The 24,092-nt window shown below is 40.8% G+C and overlaps 1 protein-coding gene across 2 annotated transcripts in view; it reads right to left on the bottom strand.

Moving 5' to 3' along the window:
• Positions 1-24,092, bottom strand: part of LOC139546699 (inactive phospholipase C-like protein 1) — a 108,565-nt gene that overhangs the window by 5,928 nt on the left and 78,545 nt on the right. For both annotated transcript variants that reach the window (XM_071355393.1, XM_071355394.1), the window contains exons 5-6: positions 17,603-19,282; positions 9,404-9,766 (exon numbers count right to left, since the gene is read on the bottom strand). In XM_071355393.1, coding sequence (XP_071211494.1) covers positions 9,404-9,766; positions 17,603-19,282 — 2,043 coding nt within the window. The remainder of the gene's footprint in view (positions 1-9,403; positions 9,767-17,602; positions 19,283-24,092) is intronic.

Here is a 24,092-nt window from a genome sequence, read left to right as displayed (position 1 = left end):
CCACCTCTCTCCCCTCTCTTTCATTACTCTCACTCCCTCTTTTTCTCTGTCTCTTTCAAAAAGTTCACGTCACCCCACAGAGAACTCACAGGTAGTATCTTATTTCAGCGCAGTCATGCAATCTATTATAGCCCAAATCACACTCCTCCAAAACTCCTGCATAACAGACCATATTTCAACACTGGCTAAATATAACACAACAGCACATCGCCACTATCTGTTCAGGCAGGAAAATGTATTCAAATGTATTTGTTAATTTTCAATATTTAGCTTTTTGTGTAAGAGCTGTTTGAAAAAAATGGCTGGAAATTCAGCCTGTTCAGGTGGGATGGTTTTTGGCCCAGATCATGACATCACAATCGGATTATTCTGACCAATGAACCAGTCATATTTTATTTGCATATGTATCCTCTTACTTTAAATGGGGAAGCGGGGTAGGCTCTAGAGCAGGGCTGACAAAACTGGGGCCCTTGGGCGACGTTTGGCCCGTCAGGACCACTAGGGGCCCCCTAAAGATATATATTTTTTAGGAAGTCAGTCAGGGTCTCAACTTACTGTTGACTGTTAAGTTACAGTAGTCTAGCCAGCTATCTAAACCTTATAGTAATCATGGCCGAATTACTGACCAGGCACTCAAGGCCCGTGCCCAGGGGCCGTGACCTCCAGGTGGCCCCCGTTGATTTTGTCAGTCACTCTCACTCAGATATTGTATTAACATGGCAAAATGTGTAGAATTGCAGGAAATTAGCATTAAAACTGCTAAATTGCCTCTCCATCCCATGGCAAAATGAGTAGAATAGCATGAAATTAGTTTTAAAGCTGCCCATTTTTCTCTCCTCTGCCAAGAGGGGGACCAATAAAATGTTTTGCCCGTGAGGTGGGGGGGGGGGGGGGGGGGGGGGTTAACCAAATCTCGCTTGGGCCCACAAAATGCATGAAGGGTCCCTGCACATATTCATGTTATAAGTCTTATGACTATAGAAACTTGGTTGCAGTTTCTAAGCTACAATGGTCAAATTTGTAATACATATTTAATACTGGTAATCATAGGTGTCAAGTAATATGGCTATGATTTGATTCATGTTTGAAGTGGAATTTCATGATTACTTAAAAAATCTTATTGTTGACCTATATTTCTAAATAAATAATGTAAACCCTTCAGAATATATCTTGGCCGACCAAAACCAAAAGTTTAAGCATCCCTGCTCTAGACGATCCTATCCGCCAATCAGGGCTGTGTATGTAAATATATTTGAATGTGTATGGATACACCCACACGATCAGACTGAGCATTTCAAAAGGAGGTTCAGGGAAGTATATGCTCAAAAAATTTTACTAAAAAGACTGCATGGGGGCTTTAAATAGATTTGGTTATATTGGGTTATCTATACAGTACATTACAACACTGTCTGATATTTTTCAATTGACCTCAGTTCTGAAATATCGCTTTTCTCTGCATGGCTTTAAAAGGAACAGACAAGTGGTAAATCCATAAGGGAACGTGAGCAAGTCCATACTACATGGAGAAGAGTAACTTCTTCGCAATACAGCAAGTGCGTGAGGAAGAGGTGCCAAGATGGCGGCTTGAACAGACGCTTTTTTACCGAGCTCCGTACAAAACTTCAGAAAGATTGTGAAAAAAACCAAGTTTACAGTCATTATTATTACTGTTTTTATTTGTTCAAGATATAAGACCTTTCCTGTGACTGGAATAATAATTGGATAATTTATTTCGGCATGTCCATGCAAAGTCGTGACAAAAAAAGAAAGGAAGAAGCTATCCGTTCTATTGCTAATCAACAAGAGAGGAACGTGCTTATAGACAACTGCCATAACTACGCTTGCCCTATGGATAATATCATGCTTTCGAATGCTGTTGAAGATGACGAATTCCCCTCTTTACCGGTTACTCCGCGCAAACCTCCACCCTCCAAAAAAACCAACATGAACTCTGACATCGTGGCTACCCTCTCCTTACTCATCAACTCCAGGTCTGACACCATTGAGAAAATGGTAGGCGCGAACACCATGGTTATCGAAGGCTTGAAAAAGACTGTGGAGTTTGCATGTGGTGAAATCAAGGATGTGAAAACGAGAGTGGCAAAAGTTGAAAAAAGTGTGGAAAAGGTGGAAAATAATAACAATGTCTACCATAGACGTCTATACTGATCTGGAACAATACACAAGAAGATAGAACCTGAGACTCTACGGCATGCCAGAGGTGGAGAATGAAGATGTGCGAGGAGAGGCCATCCGCATCTGCCAAGAAGTTATGCCTGCAGAGAAGAACAAAGTTGGTGATACCATCGACGTTGTGCATCGCCTCGGCAAGAAGCAAAACGATTCAAGACCAAGGAGTATCATCATCCTCTTCACTGCCAGATTCTACAGGGATGCTGTCTGGAAAGCTGCTAGGAAGAACCCCTTCCTTCAGAGCCATGGTATGCGTTTCGCCGAGCATCTCAGCCCGGAGGACATAGAAAGAAGGAACAAGTTGTGGCCAACGATCAAGAAAGCACGAAATGAGGGAAAGGCTGCTTACTTCGTCGGAGGACGATGCTTCATCAACGGTTCAGAAATCCATATTCCTCCCTAAAATCTCACCAGAAGGAACAGATTGATGGTTTCAGCCATGGTATTCTAATTTTCCTTATATTGTTTACCTAACAAGCATCAGGTGACTATTTTTCAGAATACTCAGGTACTTCAATTTATTTGTTTGTTCTTGTATGACCAGAAGACCTATTTTGTTTACAAACTTACGAAGAAGACTGAAAGCTGTATTTATTTTTTATGTATACAGTAACTAAGATACTGTTTCAAAGGGCATACAGGTCTGCTCTGACTTTACACGGGTATTGCTCTATTTAGTTATTAATACTTATTTCCAAGTGAAAAAGGTCTTAGGAACATGTATGTGTAAAACATTTTTTATTCAAATTTTTTATGATCAGTTTTCATATGCACTTAAAATAGTAGGTACCCTTTTATTTAAATTATTATTTTGTATTTTATTTCTCAGAATAGTTCCTGATTACACTAAAGAGGGTTTTTAGTCTCTCTTACTACAAGAACCCTTGGTTTGGTCTTGAACATAATTTTCAGTTGAGTTGAATTTCAAAGCCGGATAACGTCTAGCTCAAAGTTTATGGAATAAGATATTTTCACTTTAAATTGACTTAAATGGTGCAGATCTCGGTTCCTTATCGTTTACGTTCACTGCTCCTACGTCTTTGACTCATCCTACTACAGTTTATACTTGTATATAATCTTTGTTGTTTTGTCTTTGTCTTTAGTTTCTCTTAATGCTAGAGGGTTAAAAAACAATGTGAAGCGCAAGGCCTTATTTTTATTTGCTAAACAATTACGAACAGATTTTTGCTTTCTTCAAGAGTCTCACTCAATTTCGACTGATGCCAACTTCTGGAGGTCACAGTGGGGCAACGATATTTGGCTTTCCCATGGATCTGAACGGTCCGCTGGCGTCACTACAATGAAAAATACCTTTGGTGGTAATATTCTACACTTGGAATGTGACCCCTTTGGTCACTTTATTTGTCTTGTGCTCAGTTACAATGACATTACGCTCATTACTGTAAACTTCTACGGGTACAACACCAAACATGAGAATGATGAGTTGCATGAATCTATAGAGAAACATATACTTCATTGGTTATCTAAATTTCCCAATTCGTTATTATTGATAGGAGGGGACTTTAACATTACAATAGATCATTCAACTGATAGATGGCCCCCAGGTAGACCAACCAATCAGAATTTGGGTTTAATACTTTTTATGGAAAAGTTTGATCTTACTGATATATGGAGAGAGAGGTTTCCGGCCGACAGATCATTCACTTGGAGTAACAAAACAGGTTCCAGACAATCCAGAATAGATTTTTGGCTTATATCCAAATGTATTGATAGTGAGTGTGTTACTACAAATATTTGTACTACTCCCCTCACAGACCATAGGGCCATTTACATTGATATCAAAATATTTACCCCTGATACTAACCTTGGTAGAGCATCCTACTGGAAGCTAAATAGCTCATTATTAAATAATGATATAGTTACATTTGAGGTTAAAGATTTGCTCTCACACTTTTGGGAAAGGGTTTGTGAAGAAAAATCTTATTGCAAGAACTGGGAGCTCTTTAAATTTGAGGTGTCCAAATACCTTAGAAAATATGGTAGTAATCTTGCTAAGACCAGAAGAGCTGAGGAGGAAAAGGTGATCATTAAGATAACTTCCCTTTCTCAGAGGTCCCCAGCCGGCCTCTCGGGGGAGGAGAAGATGGAACTAATTGAGTTACAAAATAAACTGGATAATATATATAGATTAAAAGCAGAAGGAGCCTTTATTAGATCTAGGAAAAAATGGATTGAGGAGGGAGAACAGAATTCATCTTATTTCTTTAGACTTGAGAAATGTCACTCTAAAAATAACACTATCCATAAGTTAAACATCGATGGTTTTATTACAGATGACCAAAAATGTATCGCTAAATACTGTAGCAAACTTTACAGAAAATTGTATAGCTCTACGTACTGTCAGGAATCCACAGATATGTTTTTTAACTCACTGAATAATGTTCACTCTATCAGTGATATAGAATCTAAACAGTGTGCTGAACCCATCAAAGTGGAAGAGATTATAGAGTCTATCAAACATCTAAAGAACAAAAAATCACCAGGTGTTGATGGAAATACATCAAAATTTTACAAATTATTTTCTGAACAAGTAGCTCCCTTCCTATTTGAAGTCTTTTTAGAGAGTATTAAAAACAATGTTCTCCCTCCTACAATGAGTCAGGGGTTAAAACTTCTTGTCAATAGGGGGGAGCTGTTTTCACTTTGGACAAAATCGTGCCCAAATTAAACTGCCTCGTACTCTATTCTAGATCATACAATATGCATATTATTATTACTATTGGATAGAAAACACTCTCAAGTTTCTAAAACTGTTTGAATTATATCTGTGAGTAAAACAGAACTCATTTTGCAGCAAACTTCCATACAGGAAGTGAAAAATCTGGAAACGATGCTCTGTTCCAGGGCCTGCCTATTCAATTGCCTTATATTTATCGATATGCATGCACTTCATACGCCTTCCACTAGATGTCAACAGGCAGTGGAAGGTGGAATGGGGTGTCTAGCTTGATCTGAGGCCGAACAAGAGCTTTTGGAGTGACAGTTCTGGAAATGTCTTTGTCTTCTCTGGCGGGCGAAGTACGTCGACATTGTCTTCTGATAAGCGTTCGGTATACACGGCGGATATCTCCGGCTCTGATTCTATTTGATACATGTGATAATAACATCATAAAGTAGGTTTTTTCAACCGAGTTTTATCAGTTTATTCAACGTTTATTGGGACTTTTGGAATTTTCCTATCTTTGCGTCAAGAGAAGATAGGCATGTTCGCGCCACATGGCTAGCTAAGGTTGCTAATTCGACAGAAGAAATGGACATTCTAAAACCAAACAACGATTTATTCTGGACCAAGGACTCCTTGTACAAGATTCTGATGGAAGCTCAGCAAAAGTAAGAACAATTTATGATGTTATTTCGTATTTCTGTGGAAAATGTTGATTCCTAATCTCTGCCGTTTTGGCGAGCGCTGTCTCGCAATAACGCAAGCTGTTTGTTATGGTAAAGTTATTTTTTTAAATCTAACACGGCGGTTCCATTAAGAACCAGTGTATCTTTCATTTGCCATACAACAAGCATTTTTATGTAAAGTTTATGATGAGTTCTTTGGTCAGATTAGGTGAGTGTCCAAAATAGCTCCGGACATTCTGGTGAATCGATGCTACATATTCACAATGTATAACCACGGTTTGCAGCTCTAAATATACACATTTTCGAACAAAACATAAGTGTATTGTATAACTTGATGTTATAAGACTGTCATCTGATGAAGTTGGTCAAGGTTAGTGATTAATTTTATATCTTTTGCTGGTTTTTGCGATAGCTACCTTTTGCGGTGAATAAATGCATTTGTGTGTTTGGCTATTGTGGTAAGCTAATATAATTCTATATTGTGTTTTCGCAGTAAAACACTTAAAAAATCTGAAATATTGGCTGGATTCACAAGATGTTTATCTTTCATTTGCTGTACACCATGTATTTTTCATAAATGTTTTATGATGAGTATTTATGTATTTCACGTTGCTCTCTGTAATTATTCTGGCTGCTTCGGTGCTATTTGTGATGGTAGCTGCAATGTAAAACTATGATTTATACCTCAAATATGCAAAAAAATTCGAACAAAACATGAATGTATTGTATAACATGTTATAAGACTGTCATCTGATGAAGTTATTTCTTGGTTAGTGACTAATTATATCTCTATTTGGTCGGTTTTGTGATAGCTACCTATGCGGTAGAAACATGGTTAAAATATGCGGTTGAGTCTTTGGCTATTGTGGTTAGCTAATAGAAATAGATATTGTGTTTTCGCTGTAAAACATTTTAAAAATCAGAAATGATGGCTGGATTCACAAGATGTTTATCTTTCATTTGCTGTATTGGACTTGTGATTTCATGAAAATCATGAAAATTATATTATATGATATCCCTGTCCCGTTAGGCTAGGCTATGCTAGTCAGCTTTTTTGATGAGGAGGATCCCGGATCCGGGAGAGAGAAGTGGTAGAGGTTTTAATAACACTGATACCTAAATAATAAGTGCTACTCATCGATAACTGGCGGCCAATTTGTCTTCTTAATAATGACTATAAGATATTAGCCTTACTACTAGCAAAAATAATTGAAGAAGTCCTGGATGCAGTCATTAATGAAACACAGTCTGGCTTCATGAGAAACAGACATATTTTTAACAATGTTGGACTAGTATTAGACATACTGGACTACTCAGACCTAATAACTGAGGATAGCTTCATATTATTTTAGATTTTTCTAAAGCATTTGACACAGTAGAGCATCAGTTCCTCTTCCACTCCCTTGAGAGACTTGGCTTTGGGGATTTTTGTAAGGCTATTAAGACTCTCTATGCAAATGGTAACAGCTCTATCAAATTGAAATATGGCACCTCACCTAGATTGAGTTAAAGAGAGGAATTAGGCAAGGTTGTCCTATCTCTCTGTACCTGTTTTTATTAATCACCCAACTTCTTGCAAATTCTTTAAATAATAGTCCTGTACAAGGTATTTCCATAGCTGGTAAAGAAATGATTATAAGCCAGCTGGCTGATGATACTACACTTTTTCTGAAAGACGCTAACCAAATTCCCATATCGATCAATGTGATACAATCCTTTTCCAAAGCGTCTGGTCTATACCTTAACATTAATAAATGTGAACTCATAGCTGTCAAAGATTGTGTGACACCTTCATATTATGGTATTCCAGTAAAAGAAGAACTTACATATTTAGGCATAACCATTACAAAGGATCAGAAGTCTAGAGGCTTACTAAATGTTAACCCTCTTATTAAAAATACCCAGAAGAAGCTAAATCAATGGCTACAGAGGGACTTATCTTTAAAAGGTAGAGTCCTAATAACCAAGGCTGAAGGTATCTCTAGACTAACATATGGCGCTCTATCTTTATATCTTGACAGTAAAATAAGCAAGGAGATAGACCAGATGCTTTTCAACTTTCTTTGGAGAAACCGTACCCATTACATTAGGAAAACTGTTGTAATGAACACTTATGAGAATGGTGGACTAAATTTTCTGGACTTTACTAATTTAAATAATACTTTTAAGATCAATTGGATAAAACAATTCCTAAGAAGACCCACTTCTATCTGGAATTTTATTCCTCATCATGTCTTCTCTACTTTTTGTGGCCTTAACTTCATGTTGTTTTGCAATTATAATATTGACAAAGTTCCAGTGAAACTTTCTGCTTTTCATCTGCAGGTTTTCTTGTCATGGTCCTTAATTTATAAACACAATTTTTCTCCACACAGATATTATATATGGAATAATCGGGATATATTGTATAAAAATACTTATTGGTGAGCCAACTGGTAAATGCAGAGGGTCTTTTACTCAGTTATAAGGAATCTAATCTCTTTACAAGGTCCCTGTAACACCTAAAGATTTTGCAATTGTTTTAGACGCCATTCCCTCAGGTGTTGCTCTGTTATTCAGGAATGTGTCAAGACCTGATCCTCAGAGCCTACCTTCTATTGACCCTGTTGACTCATCAGTAGGAAAGATTTGTTTCTCTTTTGGTCCATTCAACAACAGAGCGATACGAACCTTGTTTCAGCAGGATGTTGTATCTATACCTTATGTCATGCCTTATTGGAATGGATTTATTGATAATATCTGTTGGAAAAAAGTTTGGATGTTGCCACACACATACCTACTTGTTAACAAAATTAAGGAGGTTTCCTTTAAAATTATTCATAAATATTATCCTGCCAACCACTATATGAAGAAGTTTAAGGAAAACATCAACTCAAATTGCTCCTTTTGTAATGACCACCCAGAAACAGTGTTGCATCTTTTTTGGCATTGTATTCATGTAAGAAAACTGTGGCAAGACATCAGTAGATTTATAATTGAACACTTTTATGAAGGTCTTACACTATTGTGGAGAGATGTACTGCTTGGATTCTTTACTTACGATAGTGTCACTTCCTGACCATAGAAAGCCTGTATTTGCTATGGTAGAGTAGGTCAGGGCGTGACTAGGGGTTTCAGTCTAGTTTATTATTTATTTCTATGTGAGGTTCTAGGTTTAATTTTCTATGTTGGGGTTTGTGTATGATTCCCAATTAGAGGCAGCTGGTAATCGTTGTCTCTAATTGGGGATCATACTTAAGTTGCATTTTTCCACCTTTGGGTTATGGGATATTGTTTATGTTTAGATGCCTGTTAGCACTGCATTGTCGTCACGGTTCGTTTATTCTTTATTGTTTTGTTTTTTCTAAGTTTCACTCAATATTAAAATATGTGGAACTCTACAGTCGCTGCGCCTTGGTCCATCTCTACAAACGACCATGACAGATAGGAATAAGCTGAAACATTTTTATGTAATTAATTTCATTATTCTTTTGGCCAAATTTCATATTCACAAATGTACATTTACAAACAAAAAAACACGTTTTCTTACCTTACAAAAAGAATTTGAACTGTATTTTAAGACAATTACATACTCTACTAACAAAAAAGCTGTTAGAATTGTAAGTGTATGTATGTCCCTTAAGGTCCTTGTGTAATTGTAATGTGATATTGTACCCCCTAGCTCGATTGTCCATTATATATAATCTATATATACTTGTGTTCTCTCATGTACTCTCTGTATTGATTTCTTGTTAATAAAAAAAATTTTTTTTTTTTAAACAGCAAGTGCGTGAGAAACACCCAGGTATGAGTAATACCCTCCAATCATCCTCTGACCTCTAACTCCTGACCCTCCTCTCACCTGTGCGTCCTCCCGCAGGTCTGTGGCCTCTCTGAGATGGGTGCTAGCGGGACGGAACGTATCATCCAGAGCTTTAATACCCGTGTTCCGTAGGGTCACGTACTCTCGCCCCCGCCGCACCCCTCTCCGCACAGACAGACCCCTCCTCTGGGCCTTGCCCCCCCCTCGTCGGTTGGTCACGGCAACATGGACAAACAGGCTAGCGTGGGGCAAGGGGTCTCCCACCAGACCCAGCAGGGGCACGTTGCGGTAGCCCGGCTGAAGGCACTCGAAGGCCACGCTGTACTGGCCAATGAAGTCGTCTCCAATGTAGTCGTCGTCCAATACCACGAAGCGGAGGAGCGCCAACTCTGGCATGTTCACCTGGGAAGGACAGACAACAACCAATCATGAGCCAAGGTGCAGCGACAGACAAAATCACAGGAATGTTACCGAATGTTGTACACAGACACAACTCTTGCTTGTTTTAGAACACTGAGTATGGTTACTTCACACAATAATACGATTATTGCGGATAATCAGATTAATATTATAGTTTGTTTAATCTTAATAGGGGGTGCTATTTTCACTTTGGGGAAAAATAGTGCCCAAATTAAACGGCCTCGTACTCTGTTCTAGATCATATGATATGCATATTATTATTACTATTGGATAGAAAACACTCTGAAGTCTCTAAAACTGTTTGAATTATATCTGTGAGTAAAACAGAACTCATTTGGCAGGCAAACTTCCAAACAGGAAGTGAAAATTCTGAAATGGGTCTCTGTGAAAGGCTTCGCCTATTCAATTGCCTTGTATTTATGGATATGTATGCAGTTCATACGCCTTCCACTAGATGTCAACAGGCAGTAGAACGTTGAATGAGGTGTCTAGCCTGATGTGGGACCGAATGAGAGCTTTTGGAGTGACAGGTCAGCCATATTGGCTGTATTTTGCTGCGCACCTGGGTGCACCATATCGTTGTCTGCAATGCCTTAGGTAGACACGAAGAAATGATCCATCTGGGACGTTATTGGATTCATACGAGAAAAACATGCTAAAGATGGATTCTCAACTGAGTTTGACCAGTTTATTCGACTTTTATTATCACTTTTTGAATTTTTCGTTCCATGCGTCAAACTTTCATGGACACGTGAGCTCCACTATGCTAGCCAATGTTGCTAATTCGACAAAAGAAATGGACATTCTAAAACAAAACAACGATTTATTGTGGAACAAGGATTCCTAGCACTGCATTCTGATGAAAGTTCATCAAAGGTAAGAGAATATTTATGATGTTATTTCGTATTTTTGTTGAATATGTTGACTCCAACATGGCGGAGAATGGCTGAGCGCTGTCTCAGATTATTGTATGCTGTGCTTTTTACTAAAGTTATTTTTTTTAATCTAACACAGCGGTTGCATTAAGAACCAGTGTATCTTTAATTATGTGTACAACATGTATTTTTCATAAATGTTTTATGATGAGTTTTTCTGTATTTCACGTTGCTCTCTGTAATTATTCCGGCTGTTTTGGAGCCATTTATGATCATGGCGCGAATGTAAAACCAGGATTTGTAGCTATAAATATGCACATTTTCGAACAAAACATAAATGTATTGTATAACATGATGTTATAAGACTGTCATCTGATGAAGTTGTTCAAAAGTTAGTGATTATTTTTATCTCTATTTGTGGGTTTTGTGAAAGCTATCTTTGCGGTGAAAAAAATGGCGTTGTGTTTTGGGCTATTGTGGTGAGCTAACATAAATATATGTTGTGTTTTCGCTGTAAAACATTAAAAAAAATCGGACATGTTGGCTGGATTCACAAGATGTTTATCTTTCATTTGCTGTATTGGACTTGTGATTTCATGATATTTATATGCTATTATTTACTTGTGGCGCTATGCTAGGCTATGCTAGTCAGCGTTTCTGATGAGGAGGATCCCGGATCCGGGAGGGTGGGTCGGTAGAGGTTTTAAAACATTTACATGCTTTGCATGAACGAACGATTTCCCTAATAATCCTGTTTACATGGACACATCTGAAATCAGGCTACCTGATGGGACTTGAAAAAATGAAGAAAATCGGCAATCAAAATAAACATTCTACCACAGCAACCATGTTATTTTGGACATATAAAGTTTGTATATGAAAACTATTTCCATGCATACTTTCAGTTTTTCTGAACTCACTTCACTTGCGCTTCTGATGCTGGCACATGCGCAGATCAAATATACCGCTGGAACTCTGATTAAGCTGTTTTACAGGTCCTAATCATTCTAAAGATTGGTTAGAAAACCAGGTGTTTTAATCAGTGTATGCTTACTTCAATTTTGACCTTACACTGATTAAGAAAAGCAGAGTAAGGTGTTTACATGACTATTGCCATACTCAGCCTACTGCCATAATCAGTTTAACATCGAATTATTATTGTGCCTGTAAACATACTCCCTGATATTTTTTATTGGTTTTCTAGTCATCTCCCTTTAGTTCATTCTGGGAAAAAACTTTTGTGTAAAGGACAATGATTTCAACTAGAATATATATATAATATATATAAACAATATCAGTTTTTATTAAATAAAATGTTTTAAAACAATAATAAGACAGTTTTAACTAACAAAAGTTGTGCTTCTTCTCTAACGTTCCAATAGGATCTAACAGCATCACCAAGAATTAGTCAGGTTTTCATTTTGAGATGTTGCTTCAATATATCCACATAATTTTCCTCCCTCATGATGCCATCTATTTTGTGAAGTGCACCAGTCCCTCCTGCAGCAAAGCACCCCCACAACATGATGCTTCCACCCCCATGCTTCATGGTTGGGATGGTGTTCTTCGGCTTGCTAGCCTCCCCCTTTTTCCTCCAAACATAACGATGGGCATTATGGCCAAACAGTTCTATTTTTGTTTCATCAGACCAGAGGACATTTCTTCAAAAAGTACGATCTTTGTCCCCATGTGCAGTTGCAAACCGTAGTCTGGCTATTTTATAATGGTTTTAGAGAAGTGGCTTCTTCCTTGCTGAGCGGCCTTTCAGGTTATGTCGATATAGGACTCGTTTTACTGGGGATATTGATACTTTTGTACCTGTTTCCTCCAGCATCTTCAGAAAGTCCTTTGCTGTTGTTCTGGGATTGATTTGCACCTTTCGCACCAAAGTACATTCATCTTCTGTGAACGTACCAAAGTACGTTCACAGAACGCGTCTCCTTCCTGAGCGTTATGACAGCTGCATCGTCCCATGGTGTTTATACTTGCGCACTATTGTTTGTACAGATGAACGTGGTACCTTCTGGCGTTTGGAAATTGCTCCCAAGGATGAACCAGACTTGTGGAGGTCTACAATTGTTTTCTGAGGTTTTGGCTGATTTCTTTTGGTTTTCCCATGATGTCAAGCAAAGAGTCACTGCATTTGAAGGTAGGCCTTGAAATACATCCACAGGTATACCTCCTATTGACTCAAATTATGTCAGTTAGCCTATCAGAAGCTTCTAAAGCCATGACATAATTTTCTGGAATTTTCCAAGTTGTTTAAAGGCACAGTCAACTTAGTGTATGTAAACTTCTGACCCTCCTGAAATTGTGATACAGTGAATTATAAGTGAAATAATCTGTCTGTAAACAATTTTTGGAAAAATTACTTGTGTCATGCACAAAGTAGATGTCCTAACCGACTTGCCAAAACTATAGTTTGTTAACAAGATATTTGTGGAGTGGTTGAAAAACTAGTTTTAATGACTCCAACATAAGTGTATGTAAACTTCCGACTTCAACTGTACATACATGCAAGCGTGCTCGAGCTCGTATATGTCCACACTGACACACACCAACATTTATAATTATAGATTCACATTGGGTGGCATCAGTACAAACAGTATTAATCAGACTAAATAAATATATTGGAATAAAACCCCATGCGCATGGTGAGGAATAAATGAACTAAGACTATAAACACTCAGAAACACACACACACACACAAACACACACAGTGGCCACCCATTGGTTTCTAGGCTCCCAGTATGATGAATGTGTTTGGTAGAAAGGCCAGAGGGTAGAGAAGAGGGTGGAGACTATCCATCTCAACCCACACTGTGTTTATACATACACCTAGCCCACTATGGTGTGTGTGTGTGTGTGTGTGTGTGTGTGTGTGTGTGTGTGTGTGTGTGTGTGTGTGTGTGTGTGTGTGTGTGTGTGTGTGTGTGTGTGTGTGTGTGTGTGTGTGTGTGTGTGTGTGTGTGTGTGTGTGTGTGTGTGTGTGTGTGTGTTCCTGTGCTGTGAGTTATAACCATATTAGGTCTTCAGGCTCTTAGTGACAGGAAGCAAACAATCTCAACCAGCTAAAGGCATTAATTCCCGAGGACGGATGTATGAGTGTGCGTGTATTAGAATGTGTGTGTATGAGTGTATTCTTTGACATGAGTATCATTTTGAGATAAGATCCAAGTACAGGATACAGCATAATGTACCAGTACAATCAAATGCTTACTTGCCAGCTCACCCCCAGTCTGTGGGTCTTCTTCCAGATGTGTGTGCATGACTGAATTCTTTCACATTGGTTTCATTTTTATATGTCTGTTATTTCCTGTACTTGAGTCTTTGAGTTGAAGACAGTGTGTGTTGTGAACATGCTCCTCCCTCCATCCCCCACATGGTACTGCCCACTTGTTGACTACCTATAAACAGAACTGTTGGAGAGAAGAAATGGATTCTAGACCGGGGGTAGATTATAGACAGGGTGAAGGTTTGCACTCAGAGACCCTTGGCTGAGTCTGTGCTAGTCTAGATTTTAATGTTTTAGCATGGAGCACTATCCATCTAATAGGGCTGCAGTTAATGGATGAAGAACTAGAGAACATATCAGTCGAAGTGAGCACAGACAGAAGTTTAGGCAGCCGAAGGCTCTGAGTGGGTGACAGAGAGAGACCCAGAGGGTGAACTGTGTGTGTGAGAGAGAGAGAGAAAGAGGGTGAATTGTGTGTGTGAGAGAGAGAGAGAAAGAGAGAGAATTGTGTGTGAGAGAAAGAGAAAGAGAGAGAGAGAGAGAGAGAGAGAGAGAGAGAGAGAGAGAGAGAGAGAGAGAGAGAGAGAGAGAGAGAGAGAGAGAGAGAGAGAGAGAGAGAGAGAGAGAGAGAGAGAGAGAGAGAGAGAGAGAGAGAGAGAGAGAGAGAGAGAGAGAGAGAGAGAGAAAGGTATAGGTTAACTTTAGGCTCTACTCATAACTAAGTACACTCAGGTAGATAGAACCCTCCTGCACTGCTACACACATACACACACACAAACACACAGGCATTCATGCACATACATACACGCACGCACACACACACACACATATGCAAGCACACACACGTAGCCTGCATCCTATCATGACTGTCTGCTGTGGTGGAGCATGGACAAGGGGTGGGAAATGGGGCATCATGCTTCATGAATGAAGAGGTCAGTCTGAACAGCAACAGAGACGACTCTCTCTATCTCAGCCTCATCCCAAAATTGACGCTATGTGTTTCCAAAAAGGGCCCCATGTGTCTCTGCCTAGTTTGCCTCAGCAATCTACACACAATACCCAATCATGAGAAAGCAAAAACAGGCTTTTAGAATGTTTTGCAAATGTATTAAAAATAGAAAATAAATATTCAGCCCCTTTGCTATGAGACTCGAAATTGAGCTCAGGTGCATCCTGTTTCCATTGATCATCCTTGAGATGTTTCTACAACTTGATTGTAGTCCACCTGTGGTAAATTAAATTGATTGGACATGATTTGGGAAGGCACACACACACACCTGTCTATATAAGGTCCACAGTTGACAGTGTATGTCAGAGCAAAAACCAAGCCATGAGGTTGAAGGAATTGTCCGTAGAGCGCCGAGACAAGATTGTGTCGAGGCACAGATCTGGGGAAGGGTACCAAAAACATGTCTGCAGCATTGAAGGTCCCCAAGAACACAGGGGCCTCCATCATTCTTAAATGGAAGATGTTTGGAACCACCAAGACACTTCCTAGAGCTGGCCGCCCGGCCAAACTCAGCAATCAAGGGAGAAGGGCCATGGTCAGGGAGGTGACCTAGAACCTGATGGTCACTCTGACAGAGGTCTACAGTTCCTCTGTGGAGATGGGAGAAGGTTCCAGAAAGACAACCATCTCCGCATCACTCCACCAATCAAGCCTTTATGGTAGAGTGGCCAGACGGAAGCCACTCCTCAGTAAAAGGCACATGACAGCCCGCTTGGAGTTTGCAAAAAAAGCACCTAAAGACTCTCAGACCATGAGAAACAAGATTCTCTGGTCTGATGAATCATGGCGGTGGCAGCATCATGCTGCGGGGATGTTTTTCAGCGGCAGGAACTGGGAGTCTAATCAGGATCGAGGCAAAGGTGAACAGAGCAAAGTACAAAGAGATCCTAGATAAAAACCTGCTCCAGAGCGCTCAGGACCTCAGACTGGGGCGAAAGTTCACCTTCCAACAGGACAACAACCCCAAACACACAGCCAAGACAACACAGGAGTGGCTTCGGGACAAGTCTCTGAATGTCATTGAGTGGCCCAGCCAGAGTCCAGACTTGAACACGATCGAAACTCTCTGGAGAGACCTGAAAATAGCCGTGCAGCAACACTCCCCATCCAACCTGACTGAGCTTGAGAGGATGTGCAGAGAAGAAGGGGAGAAACTCCCCAAATACAGATATGCCAAGCTTGTAACGTCATACCCAAGAAGACTCAATGCTGTAATCGCTGCCAAAGGTTCTTCAACAAAGTACTGAGTAAAGGGTCTGAATACTTATGTAAATGTGATATTTCAGTTTTTTGTTTTGAATAAATTACAAACATTTCAAAAAACCTGATTTGTTTTTGATTTGTCATTATGGGCTATTGTGTGTAGATTGATGAGGGGGTGAAAAAACAATTTAATCAAATTTAGAATAAGGCTGTAACGTAACAAAATGTGGAAAAAGTCAAGGGGTCTGAATACTTTCCGAAGGCACTGTATCTACCCGTACATGGTCAGATTAATCTGTGTGTGTAAACTAAAATTCAGAGAAGAGAGGACATTTTTCCTGTCTTCACTTGTAAAAAGGCTATTTTAGGCTTAGGGGTTAGGTTTATAAGGTTAGGGTTTGGGTTTGGGTTTGGGTTTGGGTTTGGGTTAAGGTTAGAATTAGGATTAGGATTAAGGGTTAGTGGTGAGGTTTGGGCTAAGGGTTAGGGAAAATATGATTTTGAATGGGAATCAATTGTTGGTTCCCAATAAGTCCTCACAAGTATAGTAAGACATAGCTGTGTGGGTGTGTGTTTGTGTGTGTGGAGTCATGCCACATTACCCTCTAGTCCCCCACCAAGCCTTAGGTTACAGGCCACAGGACTGATGAGCAAAACAGAGCTCAACCACTGGCTTTAGTTTCTTTCTTACTTGTAAAAAAAATATACAAAACTTTGTAGTTTATGTTTTCTTTTCAGTCTTTGATACAGTATGTTCATTTGAGACAGTAATTCTCCTAACATAAGACAGTGGATAGAAGAAAGAAGTATTGTTATACTCTGCACTACAAACTAGCCTAGCACGCCACACCACTGGTCAACAACACCAAGGCAACTCTCCAACTGTTCCCTCTCCGTTCCCATGTTTCACATCATGTTTTATAAGCCCTGGCCATCTGTCGTCATAACTAAATCTTCCACAACGGCTCAGGGGAATCACAATGGCTCTGTCTATCTGTCGCTATGGGAATGAATACTGTAGTTAACTGCCCTTGGGAGCTGGAAAGACTATACAAATAGTACTTATTGTTGAGTATCCTTATGAAACTGATGTTTTTGTCATTATTATCAGTACAGGGACAAACATAGACCATATTCTGTCTAGACTTAGCAGGTAAAACTGGTTGGAGTGACTCTCAGTTTCTGATTGTCATGATGTCATTTCAGCAAGTTTTTACCTCCTGTTTTGGCATTAGATGTTTACGTGTATGAACACTCAGCTTGTGGGGCGACGGTGCTCTTAGTCTGAGATTATGTTGATGAACCGTGCTGTACTTTCACATGTATCTGTAGGTTACACATGTTAATCCCATGTGTAACTCTGTGTTGTTGTTTTTGTCGCACTGCTTTGCTTTATCTTGGCCAGGTCATAGTTGTAAATGAGAATTTGTTCTCAACTGGCCTACCTGGTTAAATAAAGGTGAAATAAAAATAAGAATAAATTACTGAACTCTTACCTGAAACTCAAAGGTCTCATCAAACAGTGGGCCATCCTGGTTCTGTGCGGCGGTCCGGGTCCGTTGCTCAGCGCAGTCCGCTGGTACCCCATGTAGCTCCAGAACCACATAGGGATCTATAACCTCTCCTTTGGCCCCGGCGCCCTGCGGCTTGGGCAGGTTGTGGGCGCTGATCACCTTCACCCTGAGGGTCTGAGGGGGCACACCGGGCACACACCCCTGGGTCACGGCACTGAAGTAGGAAACCTCGTCTCTCATGACCCCCGGGCGCAGCACGAAGCCACAGCCCCCGTTCTGGATGAAGCGTCCCCTGTGGAGGTCCAGCATGGCCCCGGGGGTCTGCTGGTTGAGGGCCACCAGCTGGACCCCGCCCTTCCAGTACCCCTGGGGGTTGGGGTTGGAGGAGTCCAGGCGGACAGAGCTGGGCCGGACACGGGTCAGGGTACGCTTGGTGAAGCCTACTAGGTCCTCTGGGCTCTCACTGGCCAGCCGGCCCGCTTCTCCCTCCCCTAGGGAGCACAGAGTCCAATAGGCCGAATCAGGGAGTAAGGGCGTGCCCGGCGTTGAGGGGGTGCTGGGTGGGGAGTGCTGCTGTCCTTGTTTCCTTGTTTCTCGGTGGTTGTAGAAGCTACGGCTTCCGGTTCTAGCCACGCTCACCAGATCTGAGAGATCGCGTTGAAGGCGGAGTCTCCTGGGCTGAGGGGGCGGGGGCACCACTAAAACCACACCCAGTTCCTCCTCTCCGGGGATGGTCATTCGCCGGCCAGCCAAGGGTCCGCCTCCCCCTATCTCCTCGTCCTCCTCTGATACCTCTCCCTCGGACCCCTCTTCTTCAGGGGGTAGCTTCTTCCCCACCAGCAGCACCCGGCCCTTCAGCTGCTCAGGGGAGGGCAGGGTGGTGGCTCGCCCCACCGGGCTGACCGGCAGGGCCTCAGGGATGTAGAGACGTGTAGAGAACACCTTCCTCAGGTGCTGGGCTAAGGTACGCTGCTGGGAGGGGGAACAGCGCTGGCACAGGTAGAGCAGAAGCGGGTAGGGCGAGGTCAGGAAGGCATACTTATTCACCACCTCCAGGGCACTGCGGATGGTGACAGGGGCGTGGTGGTGATGGTGGTGGTGGCGGTGGGCATCAGGACCATAGTCTACCCCCAGGAGAGGCTCCCCTTCTGGGCCGTCTGTCACCCCCAGCTCCAGGCAACGACACCCGGCCTGAAGAGCCCTGGTCAAACCCCCTAGATCAGCCCTCCCATGGACCTGGTCATCCAGGAGATAGGACCGATAGGAGGTACTGATGTAGTAGTGGGACAGGGGCAGGCTCATATCCTGACACACTCCCTGGTGCTCCACGTCAAACAGCTGGCACTCTGGAGACTGCAGGTAACGGGCGAAGCCGTCAAGCCCCAACAAGCCTCTCTCTCGGCCTGGTCTGGAGGGCTCAAAGCGTAGGACCAGCTCCAAACAGCCCTCAGCTGTGGCCAGGGACAAGCCCTGCTCCGTCTCCAGAAAGAGACGAAGGTCCTGGGCGTCCAGACACTCGCGGTCCTTAGAGAGCTGGACCAATAGGAAATAGACATCTGGGCGCGTGCAGAGTTCGCAGAAGGCCTCCTGGAACTCCTCGCGTGTCACGTGAGACGTCAGCTTCTCTTTGCTGCGCTGGATCTCCTTGAACCTCAGACGCACCTGGAGACAAGAAGGAGGGGAGGGGAGAGGGAGAGGGAGAGGGAGAGGGAGAGGGAGAGGGAGAGGGAGAGGGAGAGGGAGGATGGACGGATACAAAGGGAGCAGGAGATAGATGAGAAGAGCAGGTTTAGAAAGGGAAGTCAGATTTTAATACTCCACAGAATGGATTAATTATTAAGCTACAATATTCAATAATATCTAATGACTGAAAAAGACGGGATGTCATTGGTAAGTCAATTCCATCAGTTCCAATCGATGCATGGGATCAAATTTGAGGTGAATTAATTGTTATAATATTTATTGCTCATTAATTTTCCACAAATTAACTGAATTTAATTTCAGGTAATTTCCATCTTGGAACAGATATGAAAGTCACCCTGGTTATATGGCTTAGCATACTACTCTACCTCGTGCCTCTGGCCTACCCTTCCATGCATGCCAAACTGACTTCAGGAGAGTCTAGACACCACACACACACACACACACACACACACACACACACACACACACACACACACACACACACACACACACACACACACACACACACACACACACACACACACACACACACACACACACACACACACACACACACACAGGCAGCTGTACTGGCTTCACAGCATGCTTCAAAACCAGGGCCTGAGCGTTGATTCAAACAGATTAGCCGTGTGCACTCACACACATACCTCTGATTGGCTTTATTTAGGTCTGTGTATTTCCAGCTGCTATCTGACTCCATCTCCGCCTCCTCTCAAGGCTTTCGTACTGTTTGTACGGAGAATATCCCAAAATATATTCACCCATCCTTGCAAAAATGACCAGTGGCATGTATCAGCTTACTTTAATGTTAGGTCGATAGCAGTCCTTGAGATTTACTGTCTATACAGTACATTCAGAAAGTACATTTTGTTGTGTTACAGCCTGAACTTAAAATTTATTAAATTAAGATTTTTCACTGGCCTACACACAATACCCCATAATGTCAAAGTGGAAGAGTGTTTTTCAACAATTTTCAAAATTAAGCAAATATTAAATGAAATGTCTTGAGTTATTCAACCACTTTGTTATGGCAATACTAAATAAGTTTAGGAGTAAAAATTTGCTTGCATGGACTCATTCTGTGTGCAATAATAGTGTTTAACATGATTTTTGTAAGACTATCTCATCTCTGTACCCCACACATACAATTATTTGTAAAGTCCCTCTCTCAAGCAGTGAATTTTAAACAGAGATTCAACCACAAAGACCAGGGAGGTTTTCCCAATTCCTCACAAAGAAGGGCACCTCTCTGGGATTTCACCATGAGGCCAATGGGGACTTTACAGTTACAGAGTTTAATGGCTGTGAAAGGAGAAGTCTGAGGAGGGATCAACAACATTGTAGTTACTCCACAATACTAACCTAATTGACAAAGTGAAAAGAAGGAAGCCTGTACAAAATAAAAATATAACATGCATCCTGTTTGCAACAAGTCATACTGCAACAAATGTTTTGTCCTGAATACAAAGTGTTATGTTTGGGGCAAATCCAAGGCAACACATTACTGAGTACCACTCTTTTATGTTTATGCATAGTGGTGGCTGCATCATGTTATGGGTATGCTTGTAATTGTTAAGTACAGGGGAGTTTTTCAGGATAGAAATTAAATGGAATGGAGCTAAGCACAGGCAAAATCCTAGAGGAAAACCTGGTTCAGTCTGCTTCCACCAGACACTGGGAGATGAATTCACCTTTCAGCAGGACAATAACCTAAAACACAAGGCCAAATCTACACTGGAGTTGCTTACCAACAAGACAGTGAATGTTCCTGAGTGGCCAAGTTACAGTATTGACTTAAATCTACTTGAAAATCTATGACAAAACCTGAAAATGGATGTCTAGCAATGATCAACAACCAATTTGACAGAATTGAAGAATTTTGAAAATAATATTGGGCAAATGTTGTACAATCCAGGTGTGGAGAGCTCTTAGAGACTTACAGTACTCAAAAAGACTCTCAGCTGTAATCACTGCCAAAAGTGCCTCTAAAAAAATATTGACTCAGGGGTGTTAAAACTTATGTAAATTACATATTTCTGTCCTAAAACAAGTTTTCACTTTGTCGTTATGGAGTGTTGTGTGTAGATGGGTAAGATTTTTTTTTAATTCAGGCTGTACCACAACAAAAATGTGGAATAAGTCAAGGGGTATGAATCCTCAGTGTTTCTTTCTGAGGTACATTGAGGCATTGTGTTCTGTGACTACACTGCAATAGACTCAATCTATACACCCACCATGGTACAAAGTACAGTATGTAACACTTGCAAAGGTTAGATATCCACCTACAGAATGTTCCGTTTGTACATTAGATATCAATCAAATCAATCAATCAAATGTATTTATAAAGCCCTTCTTACATCAGCTGATGTTACAAAGTGATGTACAGAAACCCAGCCTAAAACCCCAAACAGCAAGCAATGCAGATGTAGAAGCACGGTGGCTAGGAAAAACTCCCATGAAAGGCCGGAACCTAGGAAGAAACCTAGAGAGGAACCAGGCTATGAGGGGTGGCCAGTCCTCTTCTGCCTGTGCCGGGTGGAGATTATAACAGAACATGGCCAAGATGTTCAAATATTCATAGATGACCAGCAGGGTCAAATAATAATATCCACCTACAGCATGTTCCATTTATACATTAGATATCCACATACAGCATGTTCATTTATACACTAGATATCCACCTACAGCATGTTCCATGTATACACTAGATATCCACCTACAGCATGTTCCATGTATACACTAGATATCCACCTACAGCATGTTCCATTTATACACTAGATATCCACCTACAGCATGTTCCATGTATACACTAGATATCCACCTACAGCATGTTCCATTTATACATTAGATATCCACCTACAGCATGTTCCATTTATACACTAGATATCCACCTACAGCATGTTCCATTTATACACTAGATATCCACCTACAGCATGTTCCATTTTTACATTAGATATCCACCTACAGCATGTTCCATTTATACACTAGATATCCACCTACAGCATGTTCCATGTATACACTAAATATCCACCTACAGCATGTTCCATTTTTACATTAGATATCCACCTACAGCATGTTCCATTTATACACTAGATATCCACCTACAGCATGTTCCATGTATACACTAAATATCCACCTACAGCATGTTCCATTTATACACTAGATATCTACCTACAGCATGTTCCATTTATACACTAGATATCCACCTACAGCATGTTCCATGTATACATTAGATATCCACCTACAGCATGTTCATTTATACACTAGATATCCACCTACAGAATGTTCCGTTTGTACATTAGATATCAATCAAATCAATCAATCAAATGTATTTATAAAGCCCTTCTTACATCAGCTGATGTTACAAAGTGATGTACAGAAACCCAGCCTAAAACCCCAAACAGCAAGCAATGCAGATGTAGAAGCACGGTGGCTAGGAAAAACTCCCATGAAAGGCCGGAACCTAGGAAGAAACCTAGAGAGGAACCAGGCTATGAGGGGTGGCCAGTCCTCTTCTGCCTGTGCCGGGTGGAGATTATAACAGAACATGGCCAAGATGTTCAAATATTCATAGATGACCAGCAGGGTCAAATAATAATATCCACCTACAGCATGTTCCATTTATACATTAGATATCCACATACAGCATGTTCATTTATACACTAGATATCCACCTACAGCATGTTCCATGTATACACTAGATATCCACCTACAGCATGTTCCATGTATACACTAGATATCCACCTACAGCATGTTCCATTTATACACTAGATATCCACCTACAGCATGTTCCATGTATACACTAGATATCCACCTACAGCATGTTCCATTTATACATTAGATATCCACCTACAGCATGTTCCATTTATACACTAGATATCCACCTACAGCATGTTCCATTTATACACTAGATATCCACCTACAGCATGTTCCATTTTTACATTAGATATCCACCTACAGCATGTTCCATTTATACACTAGATATCCACCTACAGCATGTTCCATGTATACACTAAATATCCACCTACAGCATGTTCCATTTATACACTAGATATCCACCTACAGCATGTTCCATTTATACACTAGATATCCACCTAGAGCATGTTCCATGTATACACTAAATATCCACCTACAGCATGTTCCATTTATACACTAGATATCCACCTACAGCATGTTCCATGTATACACTAGATATCCACCTACAGCATGTTCCATTTATACACTAGATATCCACCTACAGTATGTTCCATTTATACATTAGATATACACCTACAGCATGTTCCATTTATACATTAGATATCCACCTACAGCATGTTCCATTTATACACTAGATATCCACCTACAGCATGTTCCATTTTTACATTAGATATCCACCTACAGCATGTTCCATTTATACACTAGATATCCACCTACAGCATGTTCCATGTATACACTAAATATCCACCTACAGCATGTTCCATTTATACACTAGATATCTACCTACAGCATGTTCCATTTATACACTAGATATCCACCTACAGCATGTTCCATTTATACATTAGATATCCACCTACAGCATGTTCATTTATACACTAGATATCCACCTACAGCATGTTCCATTTATACACTAGATATCCACCTACAGCATGTTCATTTATACATTAGATATCCACCTACAGCATGTTCCATTTATACATTAGATATCTACCTACAGCATGTTCCATTTATACACTAGATATCCACCTACAGCATGTTCCATTTATACACTAGATATCCAACTACAGCATGT

The sequence above is a fragment of the Salvelinus alpinus genome, chromosome 20 (genome assembly GCF_045679555.1).
Source record: "Salvelinus alpinus chromosome 20, SLU_Salpinus.1, whole genome shotgun sequence".
NCBI classification, from domain to species: domain Eukaryota; kingdom Metazoa; phylum Chordata; class Actinopteri; order Salmoniformes; family Salmonidae; genus Salvelinus; species Salvelinus alpinus.
The sequence above is the reverse complement of the archived record's forward strand: the minus strand, read 5'-3'. Positions and strand labels throughout refer to the sequence as shown.